This window comes from Microtus oregoni, unplaced genomic scaffold, assembly GCF_018167655.1.
Source record: "Microtus oregoni isolate MIOR12 unplaced genomic scaffold, Mior012 000028F_ref0000031, whole genome shotgun sequence".
In the NCBI taxonomy this organism is placed as follows: Eukaryota; Metazoa; Chordata; class Mammalia; order Rodentia; family Cricetidae; genus Microtus; species Microtus oregoni.
In genome coordinates, this window is record NW_024543087.1 from 4,521,402 (window position 1) to 4,541,105 (window position 19,704).

The 19,704-nt window shown below is 42.3% G+C and overlaps 1 protein-coding gene across 1 annotated transcript in view; it reads left to right on the forward strand.

Annotated features, from left to right (window-relative positions):
- Positions 1-19,704, forward strand: part of Scn11a (sodium voltage-gated channel alpha subunit 11) — a 76,594-nt gene that overhangs the window by 12,967 nt on the left and 43,923 nt on the right. Inside the window, exons 7-10 of the mRNA XM_041676947.1 lie at positions 645-711; positions 2,661-2,802; positions 3,779-3,976; positions 5,007-5,180. Coding sequence (XP_041532881.1) covers positions 645-711; positions 2,661-2,802; positions 3,779-3,976; positions 5,007-5,180 — 581 coding nt within the window. The remainder of the gene's footprint in view (positions 1-644; positions 712-2,660; positions 2,803-3,778; positions 3,977-5,006; positions 5,181-19,704) is intronic.

Consider the following 19,704-nt stretch of genomic DNA (forward strand, 5'->3'; position numbering starts at 1 on the left):
TCCACATATTTTTAAGGGAATTCCCTCTTTCTTTGAGTTTCTTTGGAGAAGGAAAATCTGACTCACCCCCACAAGAGCAGAGACTGCTGCTGCATTTGCTCTTTAGATCTCAGCCCACTGATTCACCATGGTTTGCAGAGTGAGTTCAGAATGCCTGGATTTGGCTAAAGAGCACCAGACATTTGGTCAGAGGGAGCAAGACCCCCTCCCCACTTCAAGTATTTATTACTTTTGCAGGGTCAGTGCTTTTTCTGTGCCCACCTGCTCTGGCTTGAGGTCAAACTTACTGCGTTTTGATTGGTCCTGAACTTCACGTAGCTGCATCCTCTTCATGTCGGGCACGGCTGGGTCTTGTCCAGCTTTCCCCTGGGTCTGGCCTCTGGTCCGTTTGGGGTGATGATGTGTGTTACTTGCGGAACAGGGACGTGATGGTGACAATCCATTCTCTTGTTTCTCCTGCCTTCTTTCCATTTACTCTCTTCTCTTTCTAAGACCTCCTTCCTCTCTGGAGGCCCATGTTGGTCATTTCAGAGGATTAAAGTCAGCTGCTTGAAAAATAGTCAGATATATTTGCTATTCTTTTTTTTATGTTGATCTTTCTTTTTTCTTTTTCTTAATCTGATTCTATGACTTTCATCTCTTAGAGGACTGCTTTGTAAAGGAAAACAATAGTGACGACTTCGTCATGTGTGGCACCTGGTTCGGCAGCAGGTAAGAGGTCCAGACTGTGCTCCTCCCACATCGACCACCCCAAGACCTTTCAGAATATGTGCAGACAGTCTTCGTGTAATGACTGTGCCCAGTGGGAGTGCTCAGGGAGGATTTTCCTGGGCCTAAGCAGGCTTATTGATTGATTTACTTTTAAATTATTTTTAAAATTTTTATTCATTTCTATGAGTGTGGATTCTTTGCTTGTATGCATGTCTGTGTGTCGTGTGTATGCAGTATCTGTAGAGGCTAGAAGAGGGGTTCAGCTTTCCTGGAACTGGAGTTACAGGGGGCTGTGTGCTGACACGTAGGTGCAGGGACAGGAAGCTTGGTTCTCTGGAAGAGCAGCCAGTGACCTTAACTCCATCTTTCCCGGCTCCTAACTTTTGCTTTTAATGACAAAGTCTCATTACAGACCACTCAAACTTAGCATCCTTCTGCCTCCCAAATAGCTGGGATTACAGGCACGTGCTGTCGTGCCTTTCTTACATAAGCTTAGACTTGTATTATTCAAATAAAAACTATTTCTAACTGGGCAGTCCTGGTGCACGCCTTTAACTCCAGCACTCAAGAGGCAGAGGCAGGCAGATCTTTGAGTTCAAGGCCAGCCTGGTCTACAGAATGAGTTCCAGGACAGATAGGACTCCACAGAGAAACCCTGCCTTGGAAAAAAAAACCCCAAACAACAAACAACAAGAAATTATTTCCAAGTGTTGATAGCGGGTTTCCCCCCAGTTATGTGGAATTGGTAGCTCACAAGAAATGTACAGAAAATTCAATGATACTTCAAATTTGGGGGATGGATCTGCAAGTCTCTGAAAGGGGACTGAGAAGTTAAATAAATGGAAAAACAATAAGACACCAAAAGAAATACTCATGTATTTATCCGTAAGAGAGCCGATGATACTCTTTCGTGAGCCAGCCCCACAAGAGCGGTTAAGACATGCTTCTGTGGGCTTATTAGAAAAGTATGTGCAGATGAATGAATAAATAAATAAAAAGTGTGTGTTTCTCTCTTCATGCAAAACTGCAAGCTTATAAACCTGATTGTTCCTGGCACCTGTGGTTAAGTGGGTGGGACCCAGGGCCAGGAGAGAGAGAGAGACGAATGACCACTATTTATACTTTTTCTTAAGCTGCAGAATTTTTATTTTAAATCACGCAAATCACCATTGTCTCAAAGTTCATTCTTTTTCTGTTCCTCCCCCTAATTTCATCTTTGCTCCCTCTCATTTCATTTTTGCTTTTCAGTTTGTTTTGACAGTTTTGTACATGTATATGATGATTTTTAGCGATTTTCCCCACGGCCTCCTTATCCCCACTCCTTCTGATGAAATCTGTCTTCTTTCCAAAAATGTCTCCCTCCTGCGTTTGTGATGTGTGTGTGTGTGTGTTTGTGTGTGCATATGTGCATGTGTGGACGTGTGTGTAGGTGTTTGTCCCACCCAGTTTAATTAGGGTTGCTTTCACAAACACGGGTGTGTGGTTTTCTACTGGAGCACTAGCAGCTCACCAGTGCTTACAACCCTGAAGAAAGGAATGCCTGCCCCTTCTCCAGCCACCCCTAACTGGTAATAGTCCCTCATGGAGAGGGAGGGCCTCTTGAGCTTCTCCTGTTTCCATAATGGAGGTTGGCAGGCCCCATCTTGTGCTGATACCCACAGCTCCTGTGATATGGGCTTTTATATTGCTATTGGGCCTTGTGTCCACATTTAGTCTTTCAGTGAAAGCCTGGTTAATATGATTTCTTCATCAATCCACTGGAAGTGTCAATGAGAGACCCCGAGGGGACATCATGGAAACTCAGCAGGCAGGGGGAGTGGTGAGGTGGCCATTTTTCCTCTATGTTTTCTTGAGGGAGCCCAAGGTTCTCTGAAGGTTGGTGCCATGGCAGGAAAGTTGGGCTGGGGGAAATAAAACCTATTCTCTATTCCTTTGCTTCTAACATCTAGCTCCTGTCCCAATGGTTCTACATGCAACAAAACCTCATTTAACCCAGACTATAACTACACGAACTTTGACAACTTCGGCTGGTCTTTTCTCGCCATGTTCCGGGTCATGACTCAGGACTCCTGGGAGAAGCTGTACCGACAGGTTCCTGTTTACCTTCTCTCTCTCTCCCTCGTGCCATCCCGACCTCTGCCCTGGAGCACCAACTCATGCATCATTTATTTCAGACCTACCCTCCCACTCCCGCTTTGTCATCCAGTGCTTATCTACAAGGGCAGCACAACTGGATTCTGCTTCGGAAATAGCATTAGAAACCCCGAGACAATGGAGCAAGTGTTTGAGTGAAGCGTACAAACAGATCTCTTTCTACATGCATTTCCCCTGCCTAGGTTTCTACCCTTAGCAATTCTCTCTCTCTCTCTCTCTCTCTCTCTCTCTCTCTCTCCCCCACCCCCTTTTCTGCCTCTCCTGTTTGGAAAGCCTGCAAACATCCTTGAGAGAGTCACAGACAGGAAAGTCTGTGAACGAATGGCAGTTCCACTGGGAGAGAGGACGTTAGGAGTGGCTGTGTGACTGGGAGGGGTGTCCAACCTGTGACTTCTCTGAGTCACCATGGGCCACACTGAGCTTGCAGGTTGTAGGCCACACATATGCTTCTTTTGTGTGATGTTGCAGCAGGACTTTGTCATTCACAAAGTTCTCTTTTATGCATGGCTCAAGAGCTAAGAGCACTGGCCCCTCTTAAGTTCAGTTTCTAACAACCATGTCATACAACTCACAACTGTATATCACTCCTGTTCTGGGGGACCTGATCCCTTCTTCTGGCACGCACGCACACACACACACACACACACACACACACACACACACACACACCACATACCCTTATGGAAATACACATAAAGAAAAAAATATTTAAAAAATCCATGTGATTAAGTAATAAAATATTGCAAACTAGCTTGCATTTTAATAAGTTCTCCATCTTGTCTTAGGCCACATTCAGAGCTGTCCTGGCCACTGGCTGGACACCCCTGCTGGATGTCTTGAGTATCTGAGACTGTATTATCGTTCTGGGCTATGGGAGATAAAACAGAAACGAGCTATGTTCTGCCCCTCACAGATCCTTCGGACCTCTGGCATCTACTTCGTCTTCTTCTTTGTGGTGGTCATCTTCCTGGGTTCTTTCTACCTGCTCAACTTAACCCTGGCTGTTGTCACCATGGCATATGAGGAGCAGAACAGGAACGTGGCTGCTGAGACAGCGGCCAAGGAAAAGATGTTTCAAGAAGCCCAGCAGCTGTTAAGGGAGGAGAAAGAGGTGGGGCTTAGACAGTGCTGTAGAGTCAGAGGGGACCCAGAGGCAGTGTGATGGAAGCTGAAGGCTGCCTCTTGGGGCCAGGTTTCAGACCTTTGGTACCCTGTGTTTTGCTGAGAATTTAAGCCCTTTTCAGGCTGGCTATGCTACTGTTATTCTCAAGCTGGTCTGGTCACAGGATTCTTGAGAATGTAGTCTTGATGCTTTTTGAATTCTGGAAGCCTGTACCATCTAGAACAAACACAGATTGTAATTTATTTATGTGCAAATTCAGGCTCTGTTGCAAATTTTCTTTTTAATTAATTAATTTAGTTTTTTTTCAAGACAGGGTTTCTCTGTAGCTTTGGAGCCTGTCCTGGAATTTGCTCTGTAGACCAGGCTGGCCTCGAACTCACAGCTGCCTGCCTCTGCCACTCAAGTGCTGGGATTAAAGGCGTGCGCCACCACTGCTCAGCTACAAACTTTCTTATGTGAATCTGAAGATATTTTTCTTTGGAACCTTTGCATGGTGGAGGGCTGGGTTCTACAAGAGGCAGGCTCATTATTCCCTCATGGTGGAGGGCTGGGTTCTGCTACAAGAGGCAGGTGGAGGGCTGGGTTCTTGCACAGCTCCAGGCCACCCCAAGTTTCCTTGGCACCTTACATTCTCTGCTCCAATTCTAGGATTTCCAAGGTAGGAGCCCTATTTTTACACTCTGTGTTATCTTCTGTATAATACAGATTTGTCAGATGGAAGCCCCTGGTAAGACCTTAGTGTCCTCAGGCATAAATTCATATCGCCCCTAGCACAGCCTAGGGTTAGTCATGGGGAAACTGCAAGAGTTAACTCTGCCTTTGACAACCGTGAGGCCTGTGCAAAACCAAGCCACTCCTTGGATGAGCAAGAGCCCAGCTAACACATTCAAAAGAGGCGAGGAGCAATCTGAAGGGTTCAGTATTAAGAAAGAGGAGAACAGCCCACTGAGGTTGAGGTCATCTGCATGATCATGGGGGGAATAATCTGTTCATTAATTGCTTCTGTTCTCTTTCAAAGGCTCTGGTTGCCATGGGGATTGACAGAAGTTCGCTTAATTCCCTCCAAGCATCGTCCTTTTCCCCAAAGAAGAAAAAGTTTTTTAGTAGTAAGACAAGAAAGTCCTTCTTTATGAGAGGGTCTAAGAGGGACAGGGCCTTGGCGTCGGAGTCGGTGGATGATTCCGCTAAAAACGTAAGTCCGCTCCCAGGGATCAGCCATTCTCCTGTGCATGCAGGGCCACGGATCTGCCGATAGTCCAGTGAAGGAATTCCTCTCTTCGTTCCCGTCATTTCTCTAACTGTGCACTCGGGCGCACCATCCTTCATCTGTGCCGTGATTCCAGTACACGTTTATAAATATCTGTGTGAGCAGTCCCCGTGTGTGCGAGACTCATGTTCCCTGTCACGGTGACAAGATTCCCGACAGAGCAACTTCAGGGACGGAAGGTGTGTCTTGGTCCATAGTTTTAAGGCCCTTAGTCAGACCTGGCAGGCAAGGCATGGCTTCAAAATCGGCTCAGACCATGTGAGCAAGAGACTGAGGCAGCACGGTGACTGGTCACGTGGCGAATGACCGAGAAGCAGAGCTAAACTGGAACAGGAGGTGTGACTTTCAAAGCCCACAGCGGCCTATGTCAGTCAGCGAGGCACCATGTTCCCGAGGGTCCTTAACCTTCCAAAAATAGGACTACCATCTGGGGATGAAGTTACAGAGAGAAACTTAGCGATTGCCCAGGAAGATGGAGAGCGAGGGAGGGGTAGAGGCAGGAGAGCGAGTGAGCGAGCGAGCTGGGAAGTGGGTACAGAGTAGGTTCAGAGTGCCCACTGCTAGGACTGCAGCACCAGAGTGAGCCAGCAGAAGCGGCTGGGAGCTGCAGAGCATCCTAGGAAGGGAGCAGGAGAAAACAGGGCTGGAGTAAAAGGGATGATGGTCCCTGCAGCCAGAGCGAGTTTCTCCATGGCTTCTAAAAGGTCTTTTCCCAGCTGTATCAGGAACAGATGGAGCTGTTCGGGGGTGAGAGCGTTGGGAACCATTATGTGGAACATTTTGTTTGGGTCTAGGGGGTAGTTCAGTAAGTAAAACATTTAAAGGACAGGGTGAAAATGGCAGTGTGGGGATAATAAGGAGAAAGATACGGAAAGGAGGAGCCAGAGTGAGAGGGACCAGAAGCTCACACAGAGGAGGAGGCTTTTGGCTGAATTTCTGTCTGGTCCTTGTGCCTTGTCTCAAACCAGTTAGGATCTGTTGATGCGGAAGCAGCACTGTTTACAGAGGAGGGCACCGATCCCATCCTTAGCAGTGGCCAGTACTAGCCTTGGAGTACCACAACAGCCAGAGTCCAGTCGGTCCTGAAGGCTAAGCAGACGGCTTGTGAGTCAGAGGGTTTCAGTCCAGCTGTTTAGTTCTGAACACAATGCCCAGAGCGGCACCGAGGATGAGTCGGATGGCCCATGTCCCATCCGACCCCTCTCAGGGATCACTTGAACTGTCCCCAGCAGCTTGGGGGCACTGATCTCCTTTTAGTTGCTTCACACTGTCCAAGTGGGGGCCGTATGAGGGACTGGTATCATACGGCTACGATAAAACATAACAGATGGTGTAGATCCCGAACCTTCGTCAGGAGGCGGGAACTGTACAACTATGGGGGCAACTATAAGAGACAAAATGAATGACAAAAAGTTTTTACATTAACATTATCATAATTTTTAGTCAGGTTGAATGCAATTGTACAAGTGGCTGGACTTCATGAAGTGACAGATAATTAGTTTTTATGTCTTAATTATTTTTAACAATTTACAATAAGTTAGCAGCATTTATAAAAATTAGAATATTTTGTAATTTTATCCCTGTTAAGATTTTGAGTCTCAAAATTACAGTCTTTTTTTTTATTGCGAAAAGGAGAAAAAAAAAAACAAGTTTCTACCTCCTCCCAGCCTCCCACTTCCCTCCCCCTCCTCCCACCCTTCTCCCCCTCCCCCTACTCCTTTCCCCCTCCCTCTCCAGTCCAAAGAGCAGTCAGGGTTCCCTGCCCTGTGGTAAGTCCTAGGTCCTCCCCCCTCTGTCCTTATCTAGGAAGGTGAACATCCAAACTGGCTAGGCTCCCACAAAGCCAGCACATTGCATAGGATCAAAACCCCGTGCCATTGTCCTTGGCGTCTCATCAGCCCTCATTGTTCGCCATGTTCAGAAGAGTCCGGTTTTATCCCATGCTTTTTCAGTCACAGTCCAGCTGGCCTTGGTGAGCTCCCAGTAGATCAGCTCCACTGTCTCAGTGGGTGGGTGCACCCCTCGTGGTCCTGACTTCTTTGCTCATGTTCTCCCTCTTTCCGCTCCTCATTGGGACCTTGGGAGCTCAGTCCAGTGCTCCAGTGTGGGTCTCTGTCTCTATCTCCATCCATCACCAGATGAAGGTTCTATGATGATATGCAAGATATTCGTCAGTATTGCTCTAGGATAGGGCCATTTCAGGTTCCCTATCCTCAGCCGCCCAAGGAACTAACTGGGGACCTCAACTTGGGCACCTGGGAGCCCCTCTAGGGTCAAGTCTCTTGCCCACCCTAAAGTGGCTCCCTTAACTAAGAATTGTGGTTCCGTGCTCTCCTATCCAACCTTCCTTTATCCCAATCCTCCTGTTTCCTCAAGTCCCCCCCCCCTCCTTCCCTTCTACCTTTTCTCTCCCCATCTCCCCTTACCCCCATCCCACCCCACCCCCAAGATCCCAATTTTCTCCCCGGCAATTTTGTCTACTTCCCTTAGCCAAGAGGATAACTATATGTTTTTCCTTGGGTTCACCTTCTTACTTAGCTTCTTTAGGTTCACCTATTGTAGACTCCGTGACCCTTATTTATGGCTAGAAACCAATTATGAGTGAGCACATCCCATGTTCATCTTTTTGGGTCTGGGATACCTCACTCAGGATAGTGTTTTCTATTTCCATCCATTTGCATGCAAAATTCGAGAAGTCATTGTTTTTTACCGCAGCGTAGTACTCTAGTGTGTATATATTCCATACTTTCTTCATCCATTCTTCCATTGAAGGGCATCTAGGTTGTTTCCAGGTTCTGGCTATTACAAATAATACTGCTATGAACATAGTTGAACAAATGCTTTTGTCATATGATAGAGCATCTCTTGGGTATAATCCCAAGAGTGGTATTGCTGGGTCCAGGGGTAGGTTGACCCCGAATTTCCTGAGAAACCGAAACACTGACTTCCACAGTGGTTGCACAAGATTGCATTCCCACCAGCAATGGATGAGGGTACCCCTTCCTCCACAGCCTCTCCAGCAAAGGCTATCCTTGGTGTTTTTGACTTTAGCCAATCTGACAGGTGTAAGATGATATCTCAAAGTTGTTTTGATTTGCATTTCCCTGATTGCGAAGGAAGTTGAGCACGACCTTAAGTGTCTTTTGGCCATTTGAACTCCTTCTGTTGAGAATTCTCTGTTCAGTTCAGTGCCCCATTTTTTAATTGGGTTACTTAGCATTTTAAAGTCTAGTTTCTTGAGTTCTCTATATATTTTGGAGATCAGACCTTTGTCTGTTGCGGGATTGGTGAAGATCTTCTCCCAGTCAGTAGGTTGCCTTTGTGTCTTAGTGACAGTGTCCCTTGCTTTACAGAAGCTTCTCAGTTTAAGTAGGTCCCATTTATTCAATGTTGCCCTTAATGTCTGTGCTTCTGGGGTTATACATAGGAAGCGATCTCCTGTGCCCATCTGTTGTAGGGTATTTCCCACTTTCTCTTCTATCAGGTTCAGTGTGTTCGGGCTGATATTGAGGTCTTTAATCCATTTGGACTTGAGTTTTGTGCACGGTGATATATATGGGTCTATTTTCATTCTTCTACAGGTTGACATCCAGTTGTGCCAGCACCATTTGTTGAAGATGCTTTCTTTCTTCCATTGTATACTTTTAGCTCCTTTATCGAAAATGAGGTGTTCATAGGTTTGTGGGATAAAATCCGGGTCTTCTATACGATTCCATTGGTCGACTTCTCTGTTTTTATGCCAGTACCACACTGTTTTCATTACTGTAGCTCTGTAATAGAGTTTGAAGTCAGGGATGGTAATGCCTCCAGAAGATCCTTTATTGTATAGGATTGTTTTGGCTATCCTGGGTTTTTTGTTTTTCCATATAGAGTTGATTATTGTCCTCTCCAGGTCTGTGAAGAATTTTGATGGGATCTTGATGGGGATTGCATTGAATCTATAAATTGGCTTTGGTAGAATTGCCATTTTTACTATGTTGATCCTCCCAATCCAAGAGCAAGGGAGGTCCATCCATTTTTTGGTATCCTCTTCAATTTCTTTCTTCAATGCCTTAAAGTTCTTGTCAAATAGATCTTTCACTTCCTTGGTTAGATTTACCCCAAGATATTTTATGCTGTTTGTGGCTATCATGAATGGTGAAGCTTCTCTGATTTCCCTCTCTGCTTCCATATCCCTTGTGTATAAGAGGGCGACTGATTTTTTGGAGTTGATCTTGTATCCTGCCACATTACTAAAGCTGTTTATCAGCTGTAAAAGTTCTTTGGTGGAGTTTTGGGGGTCGCTTATGTACACTATCATATCATCTGCAAATAATGAAAGTTTCACTTCTTCCTTTCCAATTTGAATCCCCTTGATCCCATTATGTTGTCTTATTGCTATTGCTAGACCTTCAAGCACTATATTGAAGAGGTATGGCGAGAGTGGACAGCCTTGTCGTGTTCCTGAGTTAAGCAGGATGGCTTTGAGTTTCTCTCCGTTTAATTTGATGTTAGCTGTCGGCTTGCTGTATATAGCTTTTATTATATTTAGGTATGACCCTTGTATCCCTAATCTCTCCAAGACTTTTAATATAAATGGATGTTGAATTTTGTCAAATGCTTTTTCAGCATCTAATGAAATGATCATATGGTTTTTTTCTTTCAGTTTATTTATATGCTCGATTACATTGATAGATTTTCATATGTTGAACCAGCCCTGCATCTCAGGAATGAAGCCTACTTGATCATAATGGATAATTTTTCGGATGTGTTCTTGGATTCGGTTTGCCAGTATTTTGTTGAGGATTTTTGCGTCGATATTCATGAGTGAGATTGGCCTGTAATTGTCTTTCCTGGTTGAGTCTTTGTGTGGTTTTGGTATCAGAGTAACTGTAGCTTCATAAAAGGAATTTGGTAATGGCCCTTCTGTTTCTATATTGTGGAATACATTAAGGAGTATAGGTATTAGCTCTTCTTGGAAGTTCTGGTAGAATTCCGCATTGAAACCATCTGGTCCTGGGCTTTTTTTGGTAGGGAGGTTTTTGATAACAGCTTCTAATTCTTCGCGACTGACAGGTCTGTTTAGATTGTTCACCTGGTCCTGGTTTAATTTTGGTAAATGGTATTTATCTAAAAAAGTGTCCATTTCTTTTACATTTTCCAGTTTTGTGGCATACAGGCTTTTGTAGTAAGATCTAATGACTCTCTGAATTTCCTCTGTGTCTGTGGTTATGTCCCCCTTTTCATTTCTGATCTTATTAATTTGCGTATTCTCTCTCTGTCGTTTGATTATTTTGGATAGGGGTTTATCAATCTTGTTGATTTTCTCCAGGAACCAGCTTTTTGTTTCATTGATTCTTTGGATTGTTTTCTGTGTTTCTATTTTGTTGATTTCAGCCCTCAGTTTGATCATTTCCAGTCTTCTACTCCTCCTAGGTGAGTCTGCTTCTTTTTTTTCTAGAGCTTTCAGGTGGGCTGTTAAGTCTCCAATGTGAGCTTTCTCTGTTTTCTTTAAGTGCGCACTTAGTGCTATGAACTTTCCTCTTAGGACTGCTTTCATAGTGTCCCATAAGTTCGAGTATGTTGTTTCTTTATTTTCATTGAATTCAAGGAAGACTTTAATTTCTTTCTTTATTTCTTCCTTAATCCAGGTATGGTTCAGTAGTTGACTGTTCAGTTTCCATGAGTTTGTAGGCTTTCTGGGGGTAGCATTGTTGTTGAATTCTAACTTTAATCCATGGTGATCTGATAAGACACAGGTGGTTACTAATATTTTTTTTGTAACTGTGTAAGTTAGCTTTGTTACCGAGTATGTGGTCAATTTTCGAGAAGGTTCCATGAGCTGCAGAGAAGAAGGTATATTCTTTCCTCTTTGGGTGGAATAATCTATAGATGTCTGTTAAGTCCATTTGCTTCATTACCTCCATTAATTCTCTAATTTCTCTGTTAGGTTTCTGTCTGATTGACCTGTCCATTGGTGAGAGAGGAGTGTTGAAGTCTCCTACTATTAGTGTGTGCGGTTTGATGGCTGCCTTGAGTTTTAGTAATGTTTCTTTTATGTACGTGTGTGCTTTTATATTAGGGGCATAGATATTCAGGATTGAGACTTCTTCCTGATGAATTGTTCCTGTTATGATTATAAAATGTCCCTCTCCATCTCTTCTGATTGATTTAAGTTTGAAGTCAACTTTGTTAGAAATTACTATGGCCACACCTGCTTGTTTCTTAGGTCCATTTGCTTGATAAGTCTTTTCCCAGCCCTTTAGTCTGAGTAGGTGCCTGTCTTTGTGGTTGAGGTGTGTTTCTTGTAGACAGCAGAATGTTGGATCCTGTTTTCGTATCCAATCTCTTAGCCTGTGCCTTTTTATAGGTGAGTTGAGCCCATTGACATTAAGTGATATTAATGACCAGTGGTTGTTAACTCCGGTCACTTTTATAGTAGTAGGGTTTGTGTGTTTCCCTTCTTTGAGTTGCGCTGGTGAAGGGTCTCTAGATGTCTGAGTTATTGTGGTCATTGTTGACTCCTTGGTTAGTGATTTTCCTTCTATTATTTTCTGTAAGGCTGGATTTGTGGCTACGTATTGTTTAAGTTTGTTTTTATCCTGGAAAATTTTGTTTTCTCCATTTATAGTGAATGAAAGCTTGGCTGGATATAGTAGTCTGGGCTTGCATCCATGGTCTCTTAGTTTTTGCAGTACATCTATCCAGGACCTTCTGGCTTTCATGGTTTCCATAGAGAAGTCAGGTGTAAGTCTGATAGGTTTACCTTTATAAGTAACTTGGCCTTTTTCCTTTGCGGCTCTTAATATTCTTTCTTTATTCTGTATATTTTGTGTTTTGATTATTATATGGCAAGGGGATTTTTTTTTTTTGATCCAGCCTATTTGGTGTTCTGTATGCTTCTTGAACCTTCATAGGTACATCTTTCTTCAGGTTGGGATAGTTTTCTTCTATAATTTTATTAAGTATATTTTCTGGACCGTTGAGCTGCACTTCTTCTCCTTCTTCTACTCCAATTATTCTTAGGTTTGGTCTTTTTATTGTGTCCCATATTTCCTGAATGTTTTGTGATGAGAGTTTGTTGGACTTGCTGTTTTCTTTGATCAGTGCGTTTATTTTCTCTATGTTATCCTCAGAATCTGAGATTCTTTCTTCTATCTCTTGTATTCTGCTGGTTATGCTTGTTTTTATAGTCTCTATTCGTTTACCTAGATTTTCCATGTCCAGCCGGCCTTCTGATTGTGTTTTCTTCTTTGCCTCCATTTCAGTTTTCAAGTCATGAACTGATTCCATTATCTGCTTGATTGTTTTTCCTTGGTTTCCTAGGGTATCATTCACTGATTTACTCAATTCCTCGAACTTTCTGTTATACTTCTCATCCATTTCTATAAGGGCGTTTTTTATATGCTGTTTAAGGGTGTCAATCACTTTCATGAAGTCAGTTTTTTCTACTTCTTCTTGATTAAGGTGTTCATGTCCTCCTGTTGTGAGGTCGCTGGCTTCTGGTGGTTTCGTGTTGTTTTTCAGATTGTTGGGTGAATTCTTGCATTGGCGTCTGCCCATCTCTTCCTCCCAATACTCCCCTATGGATCTTCTTTTACAGGATCAGGTCTTCTTGCCCACTGATGTACCTTCCCAGTGATGTCACTCCCCAGTGATGTTTCTCCTGGTGTCCAGATCGGATCTCCAGTGCTGCTTACTCCAGTGCTGCTTGGTTAGCTCGCAAACAAAGGGCCCACCCTGCTTGCTGCAGGCTGGCTGTGGAGACAAAGGAGCTACCGCCCTCCCCTTTGCCCTCCCGATTCGGGTTCTGTCCCAGCGCCCAAGCAGGCTGAGCTGGGAGGCGCTATGCCACCAAAGAAGGGAGGGAGGGAGGGTCAAAATTACAGTCTTGAACTGAAGAATTTTTAGTTTATAGAATTTTAATTTATAGGCACAATTCCCAGAGAGATTGGGAACCTCGTTTTCCTGCTGTTTTATTGCTTACTCTTACATCACAATTTTTTATATGTCTCAGTTTCTACAAATAGCTAAAACTTATCAAATTAACAAAGACAGGTTAGATATGCATCTTTAAAGCAGTTTTTGTTAGTACGAATAGACCATTATAACCTTAGGAATTTATAAACCTTAATCATCAAACACATGTTATTATTAAGTCTTGTTTTTCATTGTTTAACTTATTTAGGCCATCTATGACTTGACTTTATGATGCAGAACACATGAAATGGGGGTAACGCGGTGCAAATAATTCCAAGATAACTCCAAATAGAGTATTCTAAGGTTTTTCTTTATTAAAAGGAAACTCATGGATCACAGAAAGGAAATAGAAATGGGGTCCAACATCCAGGTGTGGCTTGTGGGAAGAAGAGATCAAGCTTGGCAGGACTGTGGCTTTTTGGTACCCTGGTCCAGCCTCTTAAAGGCGGTTGGCTGAAGGAAGTTCCCCATCATCCCCTTTTGTCTAAATAAGAGAGTTCCAAACCCAATACAAAACTATATACACTAAGAGCAGGTATCTCTGTTGACTAAGGTTTCTGTCCCGCCCAGTCCCGCAATCGTTCAGTTGCAAATAAACACACAGAGGTCTACATTAATTATAAACTGATGGGCCTATTAGCTCAGGATAACTCTTGTCTGTGTTAGCCACGTGGCTTAGTACCTTTTTTGATGAGGCAGCCACATCTTGCTTCCTCTCTGCTGGGATGACGACTGCAGACTGACCGTTTCCTCTTCCCCAAAATTCTCCTGTTCTCATTGCCCCACCTCTACTTCCTACCTGGTTGCTCCTGCCTATACTTCCTGCCTGGATATTGACCAATCAGCATTTATTTAAAATACAACTGATAGGATACAGACCATTGTCCCACAGCACTCCTCCCCTTAAAAACAAACAAACAAGAACTCCAAATCAAATCTCCTTTGTTTAGTTTTTCTCCTGACCATCATCCATAACTACTTGTAACTAACATTCTAAACAAAGGCAAACATCCATAATCCATTTTTTGGGAATGTGGGTATAGTTTTCCAGGCTACTTCCTGCTGATTGGGGACACTGATAATCTTATGGGGACCTAAAGAAAATTTAGAATTATGATCAAGTCCTGACTGGAGTATTCTGTGAGGCTTGATCATTTCCAGCAGCAGTCTTGAATCTGTTCTGGATGTAGAACTCAGACATCTGGGTCATTCACTTCTATTGGAGATTCTTTGGGGGGGGGGTCTTCCTTGATCAAACCTGATTTTTCTTAGCCCAGAATGAATCCACAGCCTCTCGTTTCTTGTGGAAACAAAAACAAAATCTCTTCTCCAAAGTAGCATATCTTTTGACTTAAAATTTAGAGTCAAAGCATTATATATATATATATATATATGTGTGTGTGTGTGTGTGTGTGTGTGTGTGTGTGTATGATTAATCCAGCAGGATTTATAAACAAATGTCTTTTAGTAGCTTTTGCTCTTTCCTCAGCCATAAAACAATTTAACAACAACATAATACATACAGTATCCAGACTCTCTGTGTATTTTTCATTTTTATGTGGCTTTATGTGGCTAAGCGATATGGTTAGGATTAAAGCCGTGGCTTTGACGCCTGGATCCACCCGATTCCTTAGCTTTTTGAGAGTCTGGCCTCATGGCAGAGGTACTGGCCAGAGCCATGTTTAGTACCACAACTCTATGGAGTTTCAAAGTCCCTGACACCACCAAGAAGCATGCTGTCAGCAATTCATAAACACCATTTGAATGTTTGGTGGCAGGGCCTCTTAAAAGAGCTGCAAAGTTTCGCAGCTAAAGCTGAGTCAGGAAGCCTCTCTTAAATGAGATGTACTTGCCTCCAGCAAACCCAAGAAATTGCTGCTAGCAAGAAGCCATGTTTTATGCTGTTATTTTGTGTCTAGAATGACTTCCCAATCTCTCCCAGGTTTTCTCTGGATGCAGTTGTCTACACATTGGGCACCATTTGTTGACTGAGGTTTCTGTCCCACCCAGTCCTGCAATTGTTCAGTCCCAAATAAACACACAGTGGTCTGCATTAATTATAAACTGATTGGCCTATCAGCTCAGGCTTCTTATTAACTCTTTTAACTTATATTAGCTCATTATTCTTGTCTATGTTAGCCACATGACTTGGTGCCTTTTTCAGAGAGGCATTCACATCTTTCTTCCTCTCTGTCTGGGTGACAACTGCAGACTGAGCCTTTCCTCTTCCCCAATTCTCATTGCCCCACCTCTACTTCCTGTTTGACTACTGACCAATCAGTGTTTATTTAAAATACAAGTGACAGGGTACAGACCATTGTCCCACAGCAAATATCAAGTATAAAAATTAGAATTACAACCAGTGTAAGCTATATTAAGCAAGGAGAATATGCTAAATATTTTAATAATAATTTTATCCTAAGGAGTCTAAGTCTTGTATTAGAAATGGCTTGGCTAGATCATAAGAGGATGGTAACTATGACAATCTATTCTTCAACTCCATTGAAGGCCTGAGAAGGGAGATAATATTACTTGAGTAGGCAGGAAGTACAATCAAACAGCTTCCAAAATGTGCAGTAGATGACAGATACAACTGGCTACCTGGGCTATCACCCAAAGACTCATTTGCAATATTAAGCAACCAACTTTGGCTCAGGCCTAGAGTAACTGATAGACCATTTTCAGAGGCAGGAAAAAATTTCAGAACCATCTTACTCTGTCATGTCTTTTTTTTTTGTTTCCTGCTTGTTCAGTTTGGACATTATGCACTTTGTCAGTGATCAAGCCTTGGGCATTTCCGTGCCCAAAGGCCAATTGTACCAATAAGAAAACAAGCTCCAAGTGGAGTGTCTTGGGTGTTCAACATTCTCTCAGGAATAGGTGGATGTTGCCAGAAGCACTCATATCTCACATCAACAGAATCCCAAGTTATTTATATGGCATGTTCTGCAGATCTTCAAAGTGGTGGTTGAAGATTTGATTACCTATCAATGCAGAATACAGTCTCTATGTATCTGAAGTATCTAATTAGTCTGATTATAAGCATGACAAACATGGATGACTACTGACCTATAATACTTAATACCTATATAACTTAAAGACTAAGACTTTATATCAGAATATTAAACAATCTGTAAACAACTGTGCAGCAAATGAGGGCAGTGACCTCAAAATGTAAATAATGTATAAGCATCTTCATCCATGGTAGAATAAGTAATGCAATATGATAAATATATCCTAAAATTGAATCAATATACAAAATGTCTTAAACAGATGGAGTTGAAGAATAGTTATAATTATAGTTTTCCTTAGTTATGATAAAATATAAAGTAGATATAAATATTGTAACTGTAATTCTTGCTTGATATCTGTTTTGTTATAAGTAATATTACTATATTAAAGTTAAAATCTTCCTTTTTACTTAAACAAAAAAGGGGAAATGGTGTGGGAAGTCTTTCTGTAGATTTGTTGCTTTTATTGGTTAATAAATAAGCTGCTTTTGGTCAATGGCTTAGCAGAATATAGCCAGAGAAGCCATGGTGCCACTGTAGGAGACAGATGCCTCCTCTGGAGCCCATTGGAACCTTGCCAGTAAGCCACAGCCACGTGATGAAACACAGATTAATGGAGATGGGTTAGTTTAGTAAGAGCTAGCTAGTAAGAAGCTAGAGCTAATAGGCCAAGCAGTGATTTAATTAATATAGTTTTTGTGTGGTTATTTCAGTCTGGGCTGCAGGAATAAATGAGTAGCCTTTGCCAACAACTTTAGTTTTTGTGACTCTGTCTTCATCTACTATTTTTTTATCCTTATGGCAAAAATCATCATATAAAATATCTATCCTTAGCTTGGTGATAGTTGTGCCTGCCTTTAATCCCAGCATTCAGGATGTAGAGGCAGGCAGATCTCCGTGAGCTCAAAGTCAGCCTAGTCTATAGAGCGAGTTCCAAGGCTATAAAAAAAACCCTTATCTCAAAAAACAAAGCTACCCTTACTAAAATATTTACTGTTACCTTTTTTAAAAAAATTTATTATGTATACAATATTCTGTCTGTGTGCATGTCTGCAGGCCAGAAGAGGGCACCAGACCTCATTACAGATGGTTGTGAGTCACCATGTGGTTGCTGGGAATTGAACTCAGGACCTTTGGAAGAGCAAGCAATGCTCTTAACCACTGAACCATCTGTCCAGCCCCTTATTGCTACCTTTTTTTAAAAATATTTATTTATTTATTATGTATACAATGTTCTGTCTGTGTGTATGTCTGCAGGCCAGAAGAGGGCACCAGACCTCATTACAGATGGTTGTGAGTCACCATGTGGTTGCTGGGAATTGAACTCAGGACCTTTGGAAGAGCAGGCAATGCTCTTAACCACTGAGCCATCTCTCCAGCCCCCTTATTGCTACCTCTTAAACTAAAAACATAACCTTATAATTTACATCTACTTGGACATTTTTCTCAAACCTATTTAATATTTTCTCTTATTTTCCTAGAAGTTGAATTGAAGTTATATTCATGGCAAGTTGTAGCAAATTAAGATTAGATTACCTGTACATAGGTTTTTAACTATTAACCCTTTTTGTTACAAAATTTAAGCTAATTTTTTCTCTACTTAAGATTTTGCAGTTTTTTAAAACAGCAGTATTACAGATACTGAGATAAAGTTTACATTCCAGCAAAAGCTTCAAATATATCCATGATCTTGAGTATTCAGAAAAGTAGACATCTGTGATTATAATTAGCCATTCTAGTTTTTATATATAAGTTTCTTTTGATTAAAAAGATGTAAAACCAGATAGTAGTGCTGCATGCCTTTAATCCCAGCACTCAGGAGGCAGAAACAGGTGGACCTCTGAGTTCAAGGCCAGCCTGGTCTGTAGAATGGGTTCCAGGAAAGCCAGGGTGATACAGAGAAACCCTGCCTCAAAAAACTGAAACTAAAATGCCATTCTGTGAGATAAATATTAGTAATCCCTGTTGGAAGTGGTTTGTTTCTTATCTGAACATAAGTCTTTTTCCTGGGATGTTCAGTTGTTTTCCCTGCTGCAAAGTTATGACAAGAGATGCTAGAGAAAGCTTTTAGATAAACATGCTTGGGTCTAAAGTGGGCAGACAAAATTCACATTTCCAGGTCTAGCTTTTCAGTGAATTTAAACATGTAATAATTTTCTAATATTATCTATGTTCAAAAGACATTTGAATATAAGACTGAATTCTGTGACCAACACATCAATAACTAGTTTGTGTGTGTCTGCAGATGGAAGCAGACAACAGGAAAAGCTTAGCAATTATTCTTTTCTCTTATGAAGATATCAAGTTACCAATAATATAAGTAATGTAACCTAGAGGGCATCTAACAGAAAACTATTAAAATACAAGCAAAAGCATCCAGGGTTGGTGGGGCAGAGAAAAAGGCAGATCATAGCCATAAGACAAAGGAGTCTCACCAACAGAAAGTTACAGGAATAGTTATCTCAGCTATAGGAACAGATTCAGAGACCCTGTAGAAATGGTTGGTATCCAGGCTCTGGTGTGGTGAGAGTTGAATGTCTGGATGAGAAGGATTAAGAAGAGCTAGGAGTTAGTTATACGGGAGGAGAGGCCTTGGACCATCCTCCATTCCATTTTATCACATCATTTAAATCAGTCTAGATATTAAAATGAGAAGTTCTGCATTTTGGCTGGCAGTGGGACCAAGAGCTGAACAAGTGAGCCTGGTTTTGGTCTCCCAAATGGGATTTTTTAGACTAGCTACAGACAGGCTAAGGGTGTGTCCTTTGGCACAGACAATTCGGAAAGGGCAGTGTGGCTTTTGGCTCCTTCCGAAGCAAAGCCAAAGGCATTAGAGTACAAGTTGATGACCTGAGCAGATGTCCCTGGCAGAGAGGAGTAGTGTGTGCTATGAGGAAAGGAAGGAGTCCAATAAAACCACATTATAGAGCCATGACCACCTAGGGTAGCTGGAGGTTAAACCCCATGGAGTTAGGGTGTTAGAGTTTATCTGCCTGCATGCCTGCCTGTCTGTCTTTCTGTATCTGTATTTGTTTTATTTCTGTATCTATATATGGATGTATTAATTTTAGCCTATCACTAGTTACAGATTGCTAGGAACTGGGGATCATAATTTTGCTTTTAATTTGCTGTGTAATGAGACAGAGGGGTTTAGGGTTACAAGAGGAAGGTCTCAAGGCGAGGCCCTAGGACATATATATAGAGCAACCAGCAGCATCTGTTTGGTGCAGACCAACCTAGATGGGACTGGAGCAGGAGGAAGAGGAGAGAGTTAGAAGCCAATAGGAAAGATCCCTAGGAGAGTAGTGTCCAAGCCAAGTGGGATACACCAGGCAAAGGAAGAGCAGGCATTGCCAGTGGAGAAGGGAATGCGTGCCAAGGTCTGGAAGCAAAAATAAGCAGGAGAATGTGGCCCATTTAAAAGTGTGAGCATGTGTATATTTGTACACGTGTGTGTGTGCATGTATGTGTGTGTGTTT